General features: G+C 50.3%; 1 protein-coding gene across 1 annotated transcript; it reads right to left on the minus strand.

The window, feature by feature from the left end:
• Nucleotides 1-6,297: 6,297 nt before the first annotated feature.
• Nucleotides 6,298-18,565, minus strand: LOC126982361 (angiotensin-converting enzyme-like). Its single transcript, XM_050834376.1, has 14 exons — nt 18,428-18,565; nt 16,754-16,898; nt 15,821-16,005; nt 11,987-12,205; nt 11,853-11,857; nt 11,396-11,628; nt 10,494-10,694; nt 9,990-10,141; nt 9,516-9,658; nt 9,014-9,152; nt 8,293-8,460; nt 7,647-7,786; nt 6,693-6,824; nt 6,298-6,573 (listed from the first exon to the last, which is right to left on the minus strand). The coding sequence occupies exons 2-14, from the start codon at nt 16,896-16,898 to the stop codon at nt 6,408-6,410; spliced, it is 2,028 nt and encodes a 675-aa protein (XP_050690333.1). The 5' UTR covers nt 18,428-18,565; the 3' UTR covers nt 6,298-6,407.
• Between the last annotated feature and the right edge of the window lie 824 nt (nt 18,566-19,389).

Genomic DNA, 19,389 nt, shown 5'->3' on the forward strand with positions numbered 1-19,389 from the left:
GGAGGTGGAGTAAAAGGAAGAGGAGTAACAGAAGGAGGAGGAGGAGGAGGAGGAGGAGGAGAAGAGAAGAAGAAGCAATATTAGAAGGTGGAAGAGGAGGTGGAGTAAAAGGAAGAGGAGTAACAGAAGGAGGAGGAGGATGAGGAGGAGGAGAAGAGAAGAAGAAGCCATATTAGAAGGTGGAAGAGGAGGTGGAGTAAAAGGAAGAGGAGTAACAGAAGGAGGAGGAGGAGGAGGAGGAGGAGGAGAAGAGAAGAGAAGAAGAAGCAATATTAGAAGGTGGAAGAGGAGGTGGAGTAAAAGGAAGAGGAGTAACAGAAGGAGGAGGAGGAGGAGGAGGAGGAGGAGAAGAGAAGAAGAAGCCATATTAGAAGGTGGAAGAGGAGGTGGAGGAAAAGGAAAAGGAGTAACAGAAGGAGGAGGAGGAGGAGGAGGAGAAGAGAAGAGAAGAAGAAGCAATATTAAAAGGTGGAAGAGGAGGTGGAGTAAAAGGAAGAGGAGTAACAGAAGGAGGAGGAGGAGGAGGAGGAGAAGAGAAGAAGAAGCAATATTAGAAGGTGGAAGAGGAGGTGGAGTAAAAGGAAGAGGAGTAACAGAAGGAGGAGGAGGAGGAGAAGAGAAGAAGAAGCAATATTAGAAGGTGGAAGAGGAGGTGGAGTAAAAGGAAGAGGAGTAACAGAAGGAGGAGGAGGAGGAGGAGAAGAGAAGAAGAAGCAATATTAGAAGGTGGAAGAGGAGGTGGAGTAAAAGGAAGAGGAGTAACAGAAGGAGGAGGAGGAGGAGAAGAGAAGAAGAAGCAATATTAGAAGGTGGAAGAGGAGGTGGAGTAAAAGGAAGAGGAGTAACAGAAGGAGGAGGAGGAGGAAGAGGAGGAGAAGAGAAGAAGAAGCCATATTAGAAGGTGGAAGAGGAGGTGGAGTAAAAGGAAGAGGAGTAACAGAAGGAGGAGGAGGAGGAGGAGGAGGAGAAGAGAAGAAGAAGCCATATTAGAAGGTGGAAGAGGAGGTGGAGGAAAAGGAAAAGGAGTAACAGAAGGAGGAGGAGGAGGAGGAGGAGGAGAAGAGAAGAAGAAGCAATATTAGAAGGTGGAAGAGGAGGTGGAGTAAAAGGAAGAGGAGTAACAGAAGGAGGAGGAGGAGGAGGAGGAGGAGAAGAAAAGATGAATTATTGGTCTTATTGTTGGATAGAATAAACGTTTAATATAGTAAAAAAAAAAAAAAAGGGGGGGGGGGGAGACAGGGTGAAATATGTTTAATCTTGAAGGAAAAGGAAAAGGGAAAGGGATAGAGCTTATTTTTTTCTTTCTATTTGAACAACCTTATTATTTTTTCTTTATTTAGGCAATCATTAATTTTAAGCTTTCTGTCAATCTTAGGCTTTTTCACCTTATTTTTCCTTACTGATCTTTTCTCTTCACCAACAACAACAACAACAAGCTTACTTTTATTACCAGCATTAACAAGTTTTTTCTTTACTTAGTCATATTAATTTTACCTTCCCTTTCCAGCAACATTAACAAGCTTTTTTTTATACTATTTGAACATTAAGAACAACAACCTTATTTTCATTATCTAAACAACCATATTAATTTTACCTTCTCCGTCCATATTCAGCTTATTTTACCCTGTTTTCCCTTGCCATCGTATACAACAAGCTTATTTATTTTATCATCATTATTACATGCAAGCAGCCCTATGCCCTTAGCCTCTTCCTCTCCCTTAAGATTAAGCGTATTTCACTCGTTCATTATCTAAACAGCCATATTAATGTTACCTTCTCCGTCCGTATTCAGCTTATTTTACCCTGTTTTCCCTTGCCATCGTATACAACAAGCTTATTTATTTCATCATCATTATTACATGCGATCAGCCCAATCCCCTCTCCCTCTTCCTTTCCCTGTTTCAGCCGTTCCCATATTTTTTTTCCCTTTTCCTCAAGATTAAGCTAAATTTACCTATACTTTCCCTCACTGAACTCTTCTATAACAACAACAATTTTATCATTTTTACTCTGCGATCAGCCCAATCCCCTTTCCCTCTTCCTTTCCCTCAAGATTAAACGTATTTCAGCCGTTCCCCGCGGCGGTGCCTGGGGCGGGCTGTCAGCGGGACCCACTAGGCTGAGAGGACCTTCTGATGCGGTTTCAATAAGCCTTTTATCGGCAAACATCCCATAATTCGGCAGTGTTTGTGTGAATGGGTTCGGTGTAAAGTTTGTGCCGCGGGCTAACATTACCGCCCAGAGCGAGAGGAGGAGGAGGAGGAGAGTAAGAGGAGGAGGAGGAGGGGAAAGAGGAGCTGGTGGTGGCCTGTCAGTTGCCTCACACGCTATAAACTCAACCCTCAAAGCACCCTACTTCGAATCCCTCCGTCGTCCCATACACATCCAGCCACCAATACGCATATACACACACACGTTTCAGTAGTTTATAGACCATTTATAGTCCCGAGGTTTGGTTAATAAGGTAAAGAAACAAAAAATATATATAGACCCTTGAATCGCCCTCTTTGGAAACTCTTCCGTCGCCCCGGCAAACAGCTGTGAAGGGATCCCCCGTTTTTTTTCACGCTGTTCGACGCGCATACAACAGAAAACGGGTTATGAATGCTCCACTGCCTCGGGGCGGGGGGATACTGGGGAGGGGGGGAGGGGATGACACAAGGCAGGGGAAACGAAGAGGAGGAGGAGGAGGAGGAGGAAGAAGAGAGGAAGAGAGAAGCAATAGGAGAGGAGGTCCCTTGGTTTAAGCTTGTTAGCCTCTCTCGGTGGGGTCCAGGAGGAGGGAGGGAGGGAGGGGTTGGAGGGACAGGAAGGGGAGGGGAGGGGGAAGGGAAGGGTAGGGGGAAAGTGGGAGGAAGATATTGGATAAGAGAGAGAGGGAGACTTGACGGGAAAGAAAGGGGAGAAAGGGGAGGAGATTGGATAAGAGAGGAAGAGAGAGAGAGGGTAAGAGGGAGGGAGGGAGGGGTTGGAGGGAAAGGAAGGGGGGGGGGAAGGGAAGGGTAGGGGGGAAGTGAGAGGAGGAGATTGGATAAGAGAGGAAGAGAGAGAGAGCAAAAGAGAGAGGTTTGAAGGGAAAGGAAGGGGAGAAGAGAAGGAAAGAGGAAAAGAGGGAGAAAGAGAGGGAAGGGAAGAGAGAGAGAGAGAGAGAGAGAGAGAGAGAGAGAGAGAGAGAGAGAGAGAGAGAGAGAGAGAGAGAGAGAGAGAGAGAGAGAGAAGGGAAAGGAAGAGGAGTTAAAAAGTAGAAGAGGAACACTAAGAGAGAGAGAGAGAGAGAGAGAGAGAGAGAGAGAGAGAGAGAGAGAGAGAGAGAGAGAGAGAGAAAAGAACTCGGGACATGGGGACAGAGAGAAGGGGGAAGGACAGAGAGACAGAACCGGAGAGGGGTCGAGGAAGGGAGGGGAGGGGTGGAGAGAGGGGAGGGCCTGGCCGGGGAAAGGGGAGGGGTGGAGGGTGAGAGGGGAGGGTCGAACGGGCGCATTGAGGAAGCTTATTACCCGATGCGACAAATATGGTCTTGAGCCGCTGGTAATGACAGGCCTTACCCTCCGCGGCCCTGTCAGGCGGGACGGCCGAGCGGCGCCACCCACTTGACAGTTTTGTCCCCCGACGCTCACCCGCCTCGCCCCCCTCCCCCTCCTCCCTCCCTCCATCCACCTGGGGTCCTGAGTGATGCGGGGGGGCGGGGGGAAGAGGAGGAGGACAGGAGGAGGAAGAGGAGGAGGACCAAGAGGTAGATCAGAAAGAGGAGGTGGAGAGGGAGAAAAATATGAAAAGTAGGAATTATATGAAGAAGAAGAAGAAGAAAGAGGAAGAAAGTCAAGAATCAGGAGGAATTAAGAGAAGGAGGAGGAGGAGGAGGAGGAAGAAGAGGAGCACCAGGAGGAGGAGGAGGAGGAGGAGGAAGAAGATTATGAAAAGCATATGAAAAGAAGGAGGAAGAAGGGAAGTAAAAGTAAAATAATATAAAGAAAAAAGAAGAAAAGGGAATAAGGAATAGGAGATGAAGAGAAAAAAAAGAAGAAGGAGAAGGAGATGGAGGAGGAGTAGGAGTAGGATGGAGGGAACGGGAGGAGGAAGAAAAGGAGAAAGAAGAAGAAGAGGAAAAAATAAATGAGAGAAGAAGAAGCAATATTAGAAGGTGGAAGAGGAGGTGGAGTAAGAGGAAGAGGAGTAACAGAAGGAGGAGGAGGAGGAGGAGGAGGAGAGAAGATGAATTATAAAGATGACGATGATATGGATAAGTGAAGGAAAGTGGAGGAGAATGAGGAAGAAGATGGGTGGAGTGACAAGGAGGAGGAGGAAGAAGAAGAAGAAGAGGAAGAAGAGGAGGAAGATGACAAGAAGAAGAAAAAAAAGAAAGAATTGGGCGGTAAATATAATCACAAAAGAGAGGAATACCGACAATAAGGAGGAGGAGGAGGAGGAGGAAGAGGAGGAGGAAGAAGAGGAGGAGGAGGGCGATGAAAAAGGAGAACGATTACAGCGATGACAAAAGGGAAGAAAAAGGCCACAACAGAGAGAGAGAGAGAGAGAGAGAGAGAGAGAGAGAGAGAGAGAGAGAGAGAGAGAGAGAGAGAGAGAGAGAGAGTAAAGGAGAATTCCAAGTCTATTTTCTCTTCTATTCCTCATTCCAATATTCCAAGTCTTATTTTTCTCTTCTATTCCTCATTCCAATATTCCAAGTCTCAATTTTCTCTTCTATTCCTCATTCCAATATTCCAAGTCTATTTTCTCTTCTATTCCTCATTCCAATATTCCAAGTCTATTTTCTCTTCTCTTCCTCATTCCAATATTCCAAGTCTATTTTCTCTTCTCTTCCTCATTCCAATATTCCAAGTCTATTTTCTCTTCTCTTCCTCATTCCAATATTCCAAGTCTTATTTTTCTCTTCTATTCCTCATTCCAATATTCCAAGTCTATTTTCTCTTCTCTTCCTCATTCCAATATTCCAAGTCTTATTTTTCTCTTCTATTCCTCATTCCAATATTCCAAGTCTCTATTTTCTCTTCTCTTCCTCATTCCAATATTTCAAGCATTCCTAATTCTTACATTCCAACTCCTCACACTCCTGAAGAACTGGAGAAGGGAGGGAGGGAGAGAGGAAAGGTTGGAGGGAAAAGGAAGGGTAGGAGGGAAGAGGAGGAGGGAGAGATGGGAGAAGAGAGGAAGAGAGGGAAGCTTGAAGGGAAAGAAAGGGGAAAAGGGAAGGGAGGAAGAGGGGAAATAAGAGAGAAAGAGAGGGAGGCTTGAAGGAGGAGGAGGAAAAAGAGGAAGAAGAGGAGCAACAAGAGGAGAAGGAGGAGGAGGAGGAGGAAAAGTATGAAAAGAAGGAAAATGAATCCTCTCTCCCTCCTACCCTTCCTTTCCCTTCCTCCCTCCCTCCTCCAGTTCTTCAGGAGTGAGAGAAGGAGTTGGAATGTAAGAATTAGGGAGATTTGGAATACTGGGATGGGAGGGGCTATCATTTTGGGCATGGAGGACTGGGGACTGGAGGTGACGAAGGGATAGCCGAGGTTGTGTTGAAAGCCCCGTATCCATATAAACGCCTCGATGCCTCGGTCCACCTGTTTGAAAAGCCTCTCGTAGAAGTCCCTGATATTTTCATGGACAGTTTTGCGATCCTAGTGCCGATTTCACAGTCCAACACAGTGTCTTCGTAACAGCCCGAACCAAACTACAGAATCCCATACAATCTAAAATGGTGAGGTCCTCGATGCCACACTAAATACACAAGACTTTTCCAGTATAGTTTCATCAAATTTGTGAACTTAAATATAAACACCAGACACTATAGAAGGCTAACCCCGCAGCCGCCACTACCCCATAGGCCACCTTAACGTGGAAATACTATATATTCTCTTCTTCCCTTCTTGTTTCATATACCAACCCAGAGTGAGGTCATTTCTCTCCTTCTCTCTCTTTCCCTACAGACCTCCATACCTCCTCCTTCTCCTTCTCTTCTCTTCTTTCTCTTCTTTTCTTCTTGTCTTCATCTACCAGCCCAGAGTGAGGTCATTTCTCTCCTTCTCTCTCTTTCCCTACAGACTTCCATACCTCCTCCTCCTCCTCCTCCTCCTCTTCATTCTCCTCCTCCTCCTCCTCCTTCTTCCTTCTCTTCTTCCCTTCTTCAGACTTCCATACCTCCTCCTCGTCCTTCTCTTCTCTATAGTCCTTTCTCTGTCTCCTCGATCTCTCTTACCCTTCAGACCTCCATACTTCCTCCTCCTCCTCCTCCTCCTCCTTCTTCCTTCTCTTCTTCCCTTCTTCAGACTTCCATACCTCCTCCTCCTCGTCCTTCTCTTCTTTATACAGTCCTTTCTCTCTCCTCTATCTTACCCTTCAGACCTCCATACCTCCTCCTCCTCCTCCTCCTTTCTTCTCTTCTTCCCTTCTTCAGTCTTCGTCTACCACCCCAGCGTTAGGTTTTCCGCCCGGACGCGCCTCTGCAGCCATCTGGTGAGCGGCGCTAAGTACTCCAGCAGCGGCGCGGCGTCCAGGTCCCGCGAGCCCCCAGTTAGAGCCCCGAGCGCCTCCCTCCACGTGACCGAGGCGCCGGCGGACATGACCCTCCTGACGTGGCGGGAGGGAAGGAAAGAGAAGAGGAAGAGGAGAAGAGATGGATGGTTAGGTTGTATTACTTATACCTTGTGAGTTTGTTTGTGTTCTTTTTTTTTGTGTGTGTGTGTTACCTGAGGGTGGGGGCAGCGGTGCGGAGGGCGGCGGGGGGGCAGGCGTGGGAGGGCAGGGGCAGCGGGCGTCCCAGGGCAGCCTCACACAGTCCTTGGTGCACCTGGAACTGAGCCACCACGGCCACGAGGTACCTGACGAAGGGGGGGAGGGAGGGAGTTAAAGGGGGAGGAGGGAGTTAAAGGGGGAGGAGGAAGTTAAAGGGGGAGGAGGGAGTTAAAGGGGGAGGAGGAAGTTAAAGGCGAAGGAGGGAATTAAAGGGGAAAGGAAAGCAGAGAGTAAAAACATAATTAGATAAAGAGTTTGCAAGACATTTCGGCACCCAAGCACACATATATTCCACAATGCCTTCGTAGGAGTTTCGGGCATTTCCAGGGATACTCCTATGACCCTGGTTGTAGTCTGACCCTTCCTCTGTGCCATGAGCCAAAGGGAACACTCATTAGAACCCGCCTGATCTCCATTTCGGCCCGTGGAAATAGTTGAAGTGAGGGACCACAGCGGCTGAGAATGGCGACCCGGGAAGGAATGGAAGTAGATTCGTGAGCCATGCAGTGTGTGTAAGGGGCGGCGTCCGGGAACAATGGTGGCGGTGAGAGGAGTGATTTAAGAGGGAAGGGAGGGAGGGAGAGAGAGGAGGAGGACACGAGAGGGAAATGGGGTGGAAGAAGTGTGGGAGAGAGGGACAGAGAACGAGAGAGAGAGAGGGAGAGAAAAGGAAACCGACCGATAAATAGCTAGACAGACAAACAAACACAGACATAAACAGACGGACAGACACACAACCAGACAGAGTAAAAGGCGGATACACAGACAGACAGACAGACGGACAGAGGAACAGACGGGTACACACACACACACACACACACACATTCCCCCACCTCACCCCCATCCCCTCCCCACCTCCCCCTCCACCCCCGTCACCCATCTCCACCTCATTCCCTCCCCCCCTTTACCTGACGTAGGGGATGTTGTGGGCGACGTGGTACTTGGCGGCGGCGTCGAGGGCGTGGGGTGGGCGGGGGGAGGGGGGGGACACGCCCTGGTAGTGCGCCCGCAGCCGCCAGAAGGAAGGGTTGTACTCCGAGGGGCCTACCTGTGGAGGGGGGAAGGAGGGGGGGTGTTAGTGGTGGTGGTGGTGGTGGTGGTGATGGTAGTGGTGATTGTGGTGGGTGACTACTATATTTAATCTCCAGCCTCCTTTCTTTCTATCTTCTTCAGTGTTTCCCTTTCTTCCCCTTCCTCTCTTCCCTTTTTCTCTCCCTCTCCCTCCTCCTCCTCCTCCTCCTCCTGTCACTCTCTCTCCTCTTATCCCATCGTCAGTCCAGTGTCTTTTCCTCTCCCCATTCCCCTCCCTTATTTTCCTCTCCCTTACTTCACCCTCATATTTTCCCCTCTCCTCTCATAGCCGCTCCCCTCTCCCCCCACTCCTCTCTCCCCGTTCCCCTTACATCCCTCTCCCCTCACGTTCCCCTCAACACTACCTATTTTTCCCCTCACTACCGTTCACCTCGCTGCCTTCCCCTCACACCCTTCCCTCAAGTTCCCCTCAATATCATCAATTCTCCCCTCACTCCCTTCTCCCCCGACGCCCCTCCTCACCGTGCCCTGGAAGACGTCCCAGCGCCAGGTCTCAAGGGCGGCAGCGAAGGCGAAGCGCGGCAGTTTGCTGAGAGCCTCCCTCAGAAGGCTCCGAAGGGGGTCATGTGCCAAGGCCGCCAGCTGTACCGTGTCACCGATGGCCTCGTGAAGGGCTGAGTTAGGCGCGTCCTGAAGGAAAGGGAAGGGAATTAAGGAGAGGGATGGGAAGGGAAGGTGGGGGGATGAGGATGAGTGAGGAGGAAAAGGGAAGGGGCAGGGAAGGGAAGGGAGGGTCAGAAGTGGAAGGGAAGGGAAGGGAAGGGGTAAGGAAAGAAGGAAAGGGAAGGAGAAGAAGGGAAGGGGAGGGATGGACATGAAGGGAAGGGAAGGAAAAGGAGGAAAAGGGAGGGGAAGGAAGTGGAGGAAAAGGGAAGGGAAGGAGAAGGAGGAAAGATGATGGGAATGATAGAGAGGGGACAAGGCATCATCATCACCACCACCACCATCATCATCATCATCATCATCACCACCATCATCATCACCTTCTTCATCATTTTATTCTTTTGTGGTGGAATTCCTTCAAACACACACACACACACACACACACACACACACACACACACACACACACACACACACACACACACACACGACCCGCCCCCTCACGCATAACCCCCCACCCATCCACACACAGTTCTTACCCCTCACCTCCCCCCCTTCCCCCTCCCCCCCACACACATACCCTGAAGACGGGCGGAAGGTGTCTGTAGGCGTGGAAGTAGTGGACGTGACCCAGTTCGTGAAGGGCCTCCTGCACCGCTGTCCCGCCCCTGTCGCTGCCGCCCCCGACCCCGCCGCTCCGCCCACCACACACCACCAGCCTAGACACACGGGGGAAGCAGGAGGGAAGGAAAGGGGAGGGGTTGAGGAAGGGAAGGTTGGCAAGAAGAAAAGTAAAAACAACACAGACAGACAGACAGACAGACAGACAAAACAATGATATTAGTTCTATTTCTCCCAGCGCCATCTATAAAAAAAAAAAGCAGGAAAGATAGCCAGTCGATAAGTCTACAAATACAATAGTCTACATTACTCTACAAAGTACCGAATATACCATCAATTAATATCAATAGTAGACAGTTGAATAGATTGGCAATAAACAATATAATAAATGAATAAATAAATAATAAATAATAATGATGTAACACAAATAAACAAACAAACAAACAGCTAATTAACCTTACCTGTAATCTCCAGGTGTGAACATGTCTAGGGCGCTCGGGTGACATCCCCCCTCCCGCCCCCCGCCACCCCCGAGCCAGGCGTGGGTGAGCACCGAGGGGGGCAGCGGGGGGAAGCCCAGGCCCTCGAACACCCGCTGCGCCTTCTGCGGGAGAGAGAGAGAGAGAGAGAGAGAGAGAGAGAGAGAGAGAGAGAGAGAGAGAGAGAGAGAGAGTGTGTGTGTGTGTGTGTGTGTGTGTGTGTGTGTGTGTGTGTGCTATTATTTGTATTCTCTTGTTGTTGTTGTTGTTGTTGTTGTGTATAGGTTCTTAGTTGTTGTTGTTATTATTGTTGTTGTACTAGCCTAAATACTTTTAACGATATGGGAGACAAACAGAATACTAAAAAACAAAATTATAATATTAACTAATGTTCGGGAAATAAACAAAAATAGCTATATAATAAATAATAGAATAAACAGACGGCGCAAATCTTACCTTGACAATATCGACAGCAAGGAGGTTGTTGTCATCGGGGCGGGGGGGCGACGGGGCAGGAGCAGCGGGGCGGGGCGGGGCGGGGCCAAAGGAGGGAGGGAGAGGGAGGAGGAGGTCGAGTAGAAATGTCCAGTCTTGGCCCCATAAATCTCCTGGGACGAAAGTTAGTTAGTTAGCCAGTTAGTTAGTTAGTCAGTTAGTGTGTGTGTGTGTGTGTGTGTGTGTGTGTGTGTGTGTGTGTGTGTGTGTGTTGGATTTACAGGCTAGTTATAGTTTGTAATGTGGTTTTATCTTTCTCTGTCTATTCATCTATCTCTCTGTCTATCTATCTCTATCCTTCCAATGACGTTCAAATTTTCTCTTTCATTATTCACATACGAAAAATTTAACCTCTATATTCACTAGAGTTACCATTAAAAATATACATTTTCTTCTTTGAGAGTAAAGAAGAAAACGTAAAATTGGGCTAACTCAAGAAAGTGACAGCCTCTCTTCCCTTCTTACCTGACAGATGGACGGGAATGGGATGGTCCCGCCGCACCAGCTCCCTGCCGTAATGCTTCCTGAGGGCGCCCCGGACCACGGCGTGCAGAAGGCGGTACAGCGGCGCCACCTGACGGTACAGCCGCTCCACCACCGCCTGCACGCCCTCGCCGCCGCCCAGCTCCAGCTCCGCCCGCCACGCCGCGCCCATGTCCCTATATCCTGCAGAAGGTTAGTGTGGGTGTGTGACTTGTATACAGACTCACGGCTTACATAAAAGGCATGAACGGCTACCCACACCTCCTCCCTCACTCCCATACCTCTCCGCCCCTCGCCCATGTCCCTATTCTGCAGAAGGTTAGTGTAAACAGATTTCTGGCTTGACTAAAAAGACCTAAATAGACACTCACTCCTCCACTCATCCACTCATCCTCCCTCACTCCCGCATTCCTTTCCCTTCCTTCCACGCCTTGCCCATGTCCCTATTCTGCAGAAGGTTAGTGTAAACAGTCTTCTGGCTTGACTTAAAAGACCTAAATAGACACTCACTCCTCCACTCATCCACTCATCCTCCCTCACTCCCGCATTCCTTTCCCTTCCTTCCACGCCTCGCCCATGTCCCTATATCCTGCAGAAGCCAGAAGGTTAGTGTGGCGTGAAGGTTTGCTCATATGATTTTTTTTTCTCGTCGGCATATAAATCACTTCAAAGTGTATGATGCAAATCACTGTCTGTCCTTGATAACAGAAGATCCTGGACAAACATTATTCTCCTTCTAGGCGTCTCCTCTTTTTCTTGTCCCACAACGCAAAGAGAAGCTCCTCGTTTGATGCCATTCTTGCGCCCTTCCTTCCCTCACCTCCTCCTTCCACTCACCTTCCCCTCCCTCCCCCTCCTTCTCTCTCCCTCCCATTCCCTCTCACCTCCCCGCCGCGCCGCGCTGTTCATCACCGCCACAGCTCGCGTGAACAGCGGCGCGGCGGCAGCACTGAGGGCGTCGTGCCAGCCCCGCCACGCCGCCGTTAGCAGCTCGGGGTCGCGGGAGGAGGTCATGAGGCGGGTCAGGTCAGCCTCGCCGCGCAGGGTCACGTGTCCGAGGGTGACCGTCGTGTTGCTGTACCGTCGCCGCAGCGCACCCACTAGCGACCCCAGGGACCTGTTGGGGATGGGGGATTAGGGGGTAGAGGGGAAGGTGTGTTAGGAGGGTAGAGGGGGAGGGGGGGTCTGTGGGTAGTGTCCCTGAGTGGTCCTTCCGTTTTCTATAAATATCAATACTTACGATATTTTTTTTTTATCTGAATTTATTTATCATCTTTTTTATGTTTATTTATTTTTTTGCAATGTGACATCAAGATCAAGAACATTACTTATTCCTATCACCGTTGCTAGATTATCGTACTCAGCGCATTACAGTATTTACCGGTTTCTGACGCCTAAGTATTGCCAAAACACATCAGGATCTAACTCTTTTTAGCGATAACTATAAATGAGTTTCGTTATTGGAGCCCAGAAGACAGTTTTGGGGTAGGAAGTCGGGGAATATAAGCGGCTGAGTACGACAATCTGGCAAGGCTGCAAGTTCCTATCCTGCTGAGGGACTTTGCTTGCCTGGCCTGGGAGAGGGAGTAGCGAGGCCCCCTGGCGATGAGGTGCAGCATGCGGCGTTGGGGCTCCGTGGCGTTACTCCTGAAGAAGCAGCGCGCCTCCCACGCCCTCTGCTCCTGCCACCTGGCCTGGAAAATATGAAAGGATGGAAACGGAGAAGAAGGAGAGGGGAAAAGAGGAAAGAGATAAAAAGGAGAGAGAATGATAAGAAGCATGAAGGGATTGGGAGGAGAGGAGAGGAAAGAAAGAAAGGGGGAAGAGAGGATGACGAGGAGGGAAAGAACGAAAGGGGAAAAGAGGAAAGTATGAAGGAGATGGGCGAAGAGAGGATAGAAGGAGAGGGAAAAAAAAGGAAATGGAAGAGGAAAGAGATAGGGGAGAGAATTATAAAAAGCATGAAGGGATTAGGAAGAGAGGAGAGGAGAGGAAAGAAAGAAAGGGGGAAGAGGAAACAGATGAGAGTGAGGAGATAAAGATGGAAGAGAGGAAAGAGAGAAGAGGCGGAAAGGAAAGAGAGAAGTGAAAGGAGAGAAGAGGAGACAGAGAGAGAGAGAGAGAGAGAGAGAGAGAGAGAGAGAGAGAGAGAGAGAGAGAGAGAGAGAGAGAGAGAGAGAGCATCGTGAAAGTAGAGATAGAGGATAGAGGAGGAAAAGGAAGGGGAGAGAGAGGAAAGAAAGGAGTGTTAGGTAAGGGAAAGAGAGAGAAGAGAAAAAGAAAGACAGAGGAAGGAAACAGGAAAGAGAGCATCGTGAAAGTAAATGAAAGGAAGCGAAATATAGGCGAAGGAAGGAAGGAAGGAAGGAAGGAAGGAGAGGTCAAAATGAAGGAACAAAGGAAAGGAGGGTTAAGGAAAGGAAAACACAGGGCAGAGGCAGATAAAAGGGGAGTAAAAGGCAATGTTTCGGGTATATGGTACAGCTACGCGTGGCCTCAGTGCACATCTCCGTTTCAATGACCCCTGAGCTTGTGGTAGGGAAGAAGGAAGAGGAGTTTGGAGAGAGAGAAGCGTAAAGGAAGAGATAGAGAGGAGAGGAATGGAAGGAAAGAAGGGGAAAGAGAGGAAGAAGAGCATTAAAAGATGGGAGGAGAAAAGAGATAGGAAGGAGAGAAGAGGAAAGAGGAGAAAGAACAGGGAAAAGAGGAAAGAGAGGAGCATGAAAGTATATAAGAGAAAAGAAAGGAGAGAGAAGGAAGAGGAAATAAAGAAGAGGGGAAGAAAAGAGAGCAGCGTGTGGCATATATGGGAAAGAAGGAAAAGAGGAAAGGAAAGAGAAGGGAAGAGGAAGGAAAGGAGTGTAGGATGAGTGGAACAGGCTCGTCAGTCATGTCGTGAGCTCTAATACAATAGTCACACTTAAAATTAGACTAGACAAATTCATGGACAGCGATGTTAGGTGGGGTTAGGTTCACAGGAGCTGCCTTGTACAGCCCTACCAGCCTCTTTTTTTTTTTACAGCTAAGGAGACAGTTCAAGGGCGTAAAGATGAAAGAAAAAAGAAATAAGAAAAGCCCGCTACTCACTGCTCCCTTACAGACTCCCTACGTTCTTGTGTTCTGATGTTCTTAAAAGTATATCAAGGGGAGAGAAATAGGAGGAAGAAGGAACGTTAAGAGGAGAGAACAGGAAGAAGAAACAAGTTAAGAAAATGATGAACGAAGAGGAAGAGTAAGGAAAGGATTAGGAAGTTAAAGAGATGAGAGAAAATGAAAGAAAAAACGAGAAGTGGAGGAGGAGAGGAGGAGGAGGAGAAGGAGACGCAGGGAGAAACGGAAAGGAGGGAAAATGAGAAACGGAAGCGATCGAGGAGAGGCGAGGAGGAAAAGGTAAAGAAAAGAAAGGGAAAGGGTTAAAAGGAGGATCAAGGAAGGAAGGAAGGGTGTATGGAGGGAGGGAAAGGGATCAAGGAGGAGGAGAAGGAGGAAGGGGGATGGGGAAGGGGGGGGGGAGGGATAATTTGGGTGAGAAGCCGAGGAGGTGTGAAGTAGACAAAAGGGGGAAGGTTTAGGGAGCGCCGCGGGATGGGGAATGCGGGCGAGGGCGGGAGGGCGGCGTGCCATTACCAGGGGGGGGGGGGGGGTGAGGGTTTGAATGGCGGGCGAGGTGCGTCGGGTGGGCGCATGGGCGCGCTGAGTGTTCGGGCCGAGCCTGGTGCTCTCCGCGGTAACACACGAGCTGGATTAAAGTTCAGATTAAAGAAGCGTCGTTCCTCCCTGTTCCTCATTGATGGAAGACTCAAGGCGGGAATCTCAGAGCTGGGGCGGTCCTGTCACGAGGGAGGCGGTGGCGTGCATGGTGTGCGGGCGTGAGGCTTTTCCTGGAACTCTTCATTGGCGTCGTTTTTCCCGCCGTGGCCGTCGCCGCTTGGTTCTCTGCCCAACCCGGTCAGCCGTCCGCGGTGAAGCCGAGGCTTTGGGTGAAGAAGAGTTTGTAACGAACAAAGCTGATGAAAGAGAGGCTGGGAGTGTCCCCCTGACCTCACCTGACCATCTCCGCCCCCCCCTGCCCGCCGCGCCGCGCTGCTCCAGTCCAGTCAGCTCCTGCCTCTCCGCCAGACAGGCGCCACCTCGCTTCACTCTCCGCCACCGGTTCGCTCTCAGTCTGAGCCTCTGAGGTCACGTGCCCACAGTACAGCAAGGCGGCAAGGAGGGCAGGTGTGTTCAGCGGCGTGCTGTGCTGATCCTCGCGGCTGCTGACTCCTGAGTCCGGTGCTGCACCAACAGTCATGGGCCACCTCCCTGACGCCGGCTTGGCTGAGGGCAGCGAGGGCGAGCTGGAGGTGCTGCTGAGCCTGCTGCTGGGCCTCAACACGCCCCAGGCCCGCCACCTCCAGGACTCCTTCGCGTTGCAGTCCACGCTGCTGCTGCTGCTGCGGGACCTGCTGCTGGAGGGCGGGACGCAGCCGCCAGACAACCTGCTGCGCCTCATCGCCCGTATGCAGAAGAAGCACCAAAGCCGCCTCCGCCGCCGCCAGCGAGCAGCGTCGAAGGAACAGGTTGGGGACAGCGTGGCGCCCCTGTACCTTCCTCCGTGTGCAGCCCTGCAGCCGTGTCTTGCCCCTGACGAGCCTCAGCCTCAGCCTCCTCCACTGGGCCGTTACTTCGCGGCGTCCGTCCTCGGCGGCCCAGCGACAGGCGTCGCTGACCCCGTCCTGGACTCCCGCGGGACCAGCGAGGACGAGAGGGACGACCCCGCCAGGTCACGGCCCGCATGAACCCGCCAGTATTTTCTGCAGGCTGCCGGCCGCTGCCCCGCGACTCTACGATGACGAGGCCCTCAACGCCAAGGCCACTGGTGCTGCAGCGCCTCCTGGCGGTGCTGTGTGTGTGTGTGTGTGTGTGTGTGTGTGTGTGTGTTTGTCAGTATTTTTTAATAATGTATATGCACATGGTCGTGCGTTCCCGGTGTCACGTTCAATAGTTTATATTAATAATAAAATCCTGATTTTTAAATGCAGCACGTATTTCATTAACCCACAGCTCTGCGCGGCGCCGGCTGTTTTGTCTTGGGGCGTGGGTGAGGGGGGGCATAGGGACGAGGGGGGCATCAGGGGACTTGGGAAAAAGGTAAAAAATGGCTGGATGTGATGGCGGGGGAGTGTTAATTATTGGAGAAGAGCTGAACGAATGGTGAACGTGGAGGACAAGGCAGAGGCGTGCGGGAAGGAGCACAGGAAGACACAGCCAAGATTCGTCTCTACAGACTTTTCTCTGGCCGCTGGTGAGGGCTGAGGAGCCGCACCTACCGTGTCCGCCGCGCTGAGGGTATGGCGGGGGCGGGAGGGGGCGTGGGGTGGGCGGCCGGTGAGCGCCTCCCACGCCTGCTGCGCTTGCTGCTGCCTCACGCGGAGCAGCTCACGGTTGTAGACAGCGAGCCAGGCCGCCACATCGACTCTGGGGACGGGGCAGGCCACAGGGGAAGGCGGGGACGCTGGCGGTGGAGGAGAGGGAGGAAGGAGATGACCACGAAGAAATAGAGATAGATCAAATGAGATAAAAAAATATATATAAAAGGCATGATAAATCTTACTGAATAGAATGGGTCTGCATGAGTGGGGGTGTTGACATGCTGGGGATGTGTAGGAAAGGGAAGGGGGTAGAAGATGGGGGGGGGTAGTATGGGGATATCTTGAGAAGGGACAGGAGGGGTGACGGAGGAGAGGGGGAGGAACGTGGAAGATATCTAGAGAAGGAAAGGGATAAGGAAGGAGGAGGAGAAGGAGCAGTGGGGATTTCCAGGTATGGATGAAAATGGGGAAAGAGAATGGAGGAGAAGAAACGGGGAGGGGTGAGGTGGGAGAGAGGAGCAGCGTGGGAGATAAGGAGGGAGCGTGGGGAGGAGGATGAGAGATATTTAGGAAAGGGGATGAAAGAGATAGGGGAGGGGAGGGGCATGGGAGATATCAAAGAAGGGAGGGAGGGAGTAGCGTGGGAGATAAGGAGGGAACGTGGGGAGAATTAGTGGGGAGGAGGATGAGAGATATTTAGGAAAGGGGATGAAAGAGATAGGGGAGGGGAGGGGCATGGGAGATATCTAGGAATGGGGTGAAGAAGATGAGGGGAGGAGAGCAGCATGGGCGATATTTAGGGAAGGGGGAGGGTGGGAGGAAGGTGATGGGGGGATAGCTAGGGAAAGAAGGAGTATAGGGGTGAGGTAAAGAATGGGGCTGTCCACGTACTGGGGCTGGGGCGGGGGCGGAATGGGGCAGCGGGTCGGGGCGTATCGGCTTCCAGTGGGGGTACCAGCAGCAGCAGCGCCAGCAGTAGCATCAGCGGCAGCAGGCAGGGGCAGGGACAAGGGCGTGGCCACCTCGAGGTTGCCATCTAGCGAGGAGTGTAGAAAGTATTGCCTCAACACAACCCTGGTAAAGGAACACACTTTTCTTCCCCCTTTTTTGTGTGTGATGAAAGATAACATAAGTCGTCTTTGTGGTGCAATGGTTAGCGTCCCCAACTACGAATCTGCTGGCCTGGGTTCGAATCCCTGCCTGGAGAGTCGGCGGTGCTCATCTCCGTCGCTTTGCCCCTTAAGCCTGAGATGGGGAAGAAAGAAGGGGAGGAGTTGGGAGAGAAGATCGTGAAGGAAGAGATGGGAGAAGAGAAAAGGAAAGGAAAGAAAGAAGGAAGAGGAAGAAGAACCCATCACCCCGGGACACAGGTCAGGGCAATATCCAAGTTACCACAGTTTACCTTGCGCCTCCGTGGAACAGTGGTTAGCGTGCCTGGGTATACGATTTGACTTCTAATCCCGGCCCGGGTAGTCGGCGTGCATCTCACCCAGCTGTTCATCCTTCCTTTCGGGCTGGTCGATAACTGGGCACTGAAACTGAACTGTAAGGCACCGTTGCCAGATTGTCGTACTCAGCCTCCCATGTTTGCCGATTTCCGACCCAAAAACTGCCTCCTCGACCCCAATATCTACCTTCATATATAGTTATCGTTAAAATGGTTAATTATTGGTGGTAAATACGAGGCTCCGAGTACGATAATCTGGCAACGGTGCTGTAAGGTAGGGTAAAGGTGGGTGCATACACTATAGCTGCGCGTGGCTGCGGTGCTCATCTCCGAACCGTTGGCGCTCTAAGTCTGTGGTAGGTAAGGACCCATCACCCCGGGACACTGGCCAATGTAGAGTCCGAAATTGCCTCAGTTTACCTTCCCCAGGTTTCCCCAGGCACCCATTTATTGACCAACCCGAAAGGAAGAATGAACAGCTGGGTGATTGGCTGATTGGCTATGTTCAACTATTTCCTGGCGTTCCATTAAATCCTGCTACACCGAGATTCGAACCCGGTCGCGCGGAGTCGTATCCAGGCACGCTAACCACTGCTCCACGGAGGCGCAAGATAAACTGTGGTAACCCGGATGTTCCCCTGGCCCTGTGTCCCGGGGTGATGGGTTCTTCTTCCTCTCCTTCCTCTTCCTTCTTTCTTTCCTTTCCTTTTCTCTTCTCCCATCTCTTCCTTCACGATTTTCTCTCCCAACTCCTCCCCTCTTTCTTCCCCATCTCAGGCTCAAGGGGCAAAGTGACGGAGGTGAGCACCGCCGCCACGCGCAGCTATGGCGTATGCTCCAACTTTGCCAACTGTTTTCCTTTCAAGAGCGGCGCTTAGACGTTTTTTGTTTGTTTCTTTGTTTGATTGATTTTCTGTATTTTTTTCCCCCTTGAGCTGCTTTCGTTGTGTAAAAAAAAAAGTTGTGTTCTCTATCGTACAAAAAAAAAACATGTTAGATTTTCTTCTCCTTGCTTTCTTTAATTTTGTTTTATGCTGTTTGTGTGTGTGTGTGCTCCTTCTCGTAAAACACACACACACACACACACACACACACACACAATCACCTTAGTATATAACCTTTAATTGGTGTGTGGCTGGACTGTCTTTTGTCTGTCTGTCAGTATGTCTGTCTGTAGCCGCGACACAGACAGACAGACAGACACGCTGGGAGATGAGAAGAGATGAGGGATGCTGTGCTGTGGTGATGCTGTGGCGGCGAGGAGAGCTGGAAAGGGACTGACTGACGGACTTCTGACACCAACCACCACCACCACCACCCACCACCACTACCACCTCCACCACCTCCAATACCAACATCATTATCCTCCACTCACCTCCTCCTCCACATTGTCCTCTCTCCCCTCTCCCCCCCTCCTCCTCCTTCCCTTCCTCCTCTTTCTCCCTCTCTTTCCTTCTCTCTCTTCCTGCTCTTTCTTCAGTGCCTTCATCACCACCACCACCACCACCTCCACCACCACCACCTCCACCTCCACCACCACCACCTTTATTCGATTTTTGCTTTCTCCATTTTTTTTTCTTTTTTTTTCTATTTTCTTTCCTTTCTTTCTTTTATTTATTTGGTTTATATTTCTTTGATTTTATTTTCTTTCTATTTCTTATTTTCCTTCTCTTTACACATATACACACACACACACACACACACACACACACACACACACACACACACACCATCAGCTCCTCAACACGAGAGTCCAAACCCGACCTTACAATAGGGTTCGAAGAAGAAGAAGAAGAAGAAGAAGAAGAAGAAGAAGAAGAAGAAGAAGAAGAAGAAGAAAAGAGGAATAAAAATAGAAAAGAAAAAGGAAAACACATCAATAAAAAAATAAACTGTCCAAGACTATTATTATTATTATTATTATTATTATTATTATTATTATTATTATTATTATTATTATTATTATTATTATTATTATTATTATTATTCCTGTTACGAAGTGAAGGAGGCAGATGTGTGTGTGTGTGTGTGTGTGAGAGAGAGAGAGAGAGAGAGAGAGAGAGAGAGAGAGAGAGAGAGA

Source organism: Eriocheir sinensis, chromosome 4 (genome assembly GCF_024679095.1).
Source record: "Eriocheir sinensis breed Jianghai 21 chromosome 4, ASM2467909v1, whole genome shotgun sequence".
Lineage (NCBI taxonomy): Eukaryota > Metazoa > Arthropoda > Malacostraca > Decapoda > Varunidae > Eriocheir > Eriocheir sinensis.

Bases quoted from the DNA above. Each gene is read 5' to 3' on its own strand.
- LOC126982361 (XM_050834376.1), bottom strand. From the start codon at position 16,898: ATGGCAACCTCGAGGTGGCCACGCCCTTGTCCCTGCCCCTGCCTGCTG. The intron at 12,206-15,820 runs GTAGGTGCGGCT...CATATTTTCCAG, and splicing joins CCCTCAGCGCGGCGGACACG to GCCAGGTGGCAGGAGCAGAG. The intron at 7,787-8,292 runs GTGAGGAGGGGC...CCCCCTCCACAG, and splicing joins GGGACGTCTTCCAGGGCACG to GTAGGCCCCTCGGAGTACAA.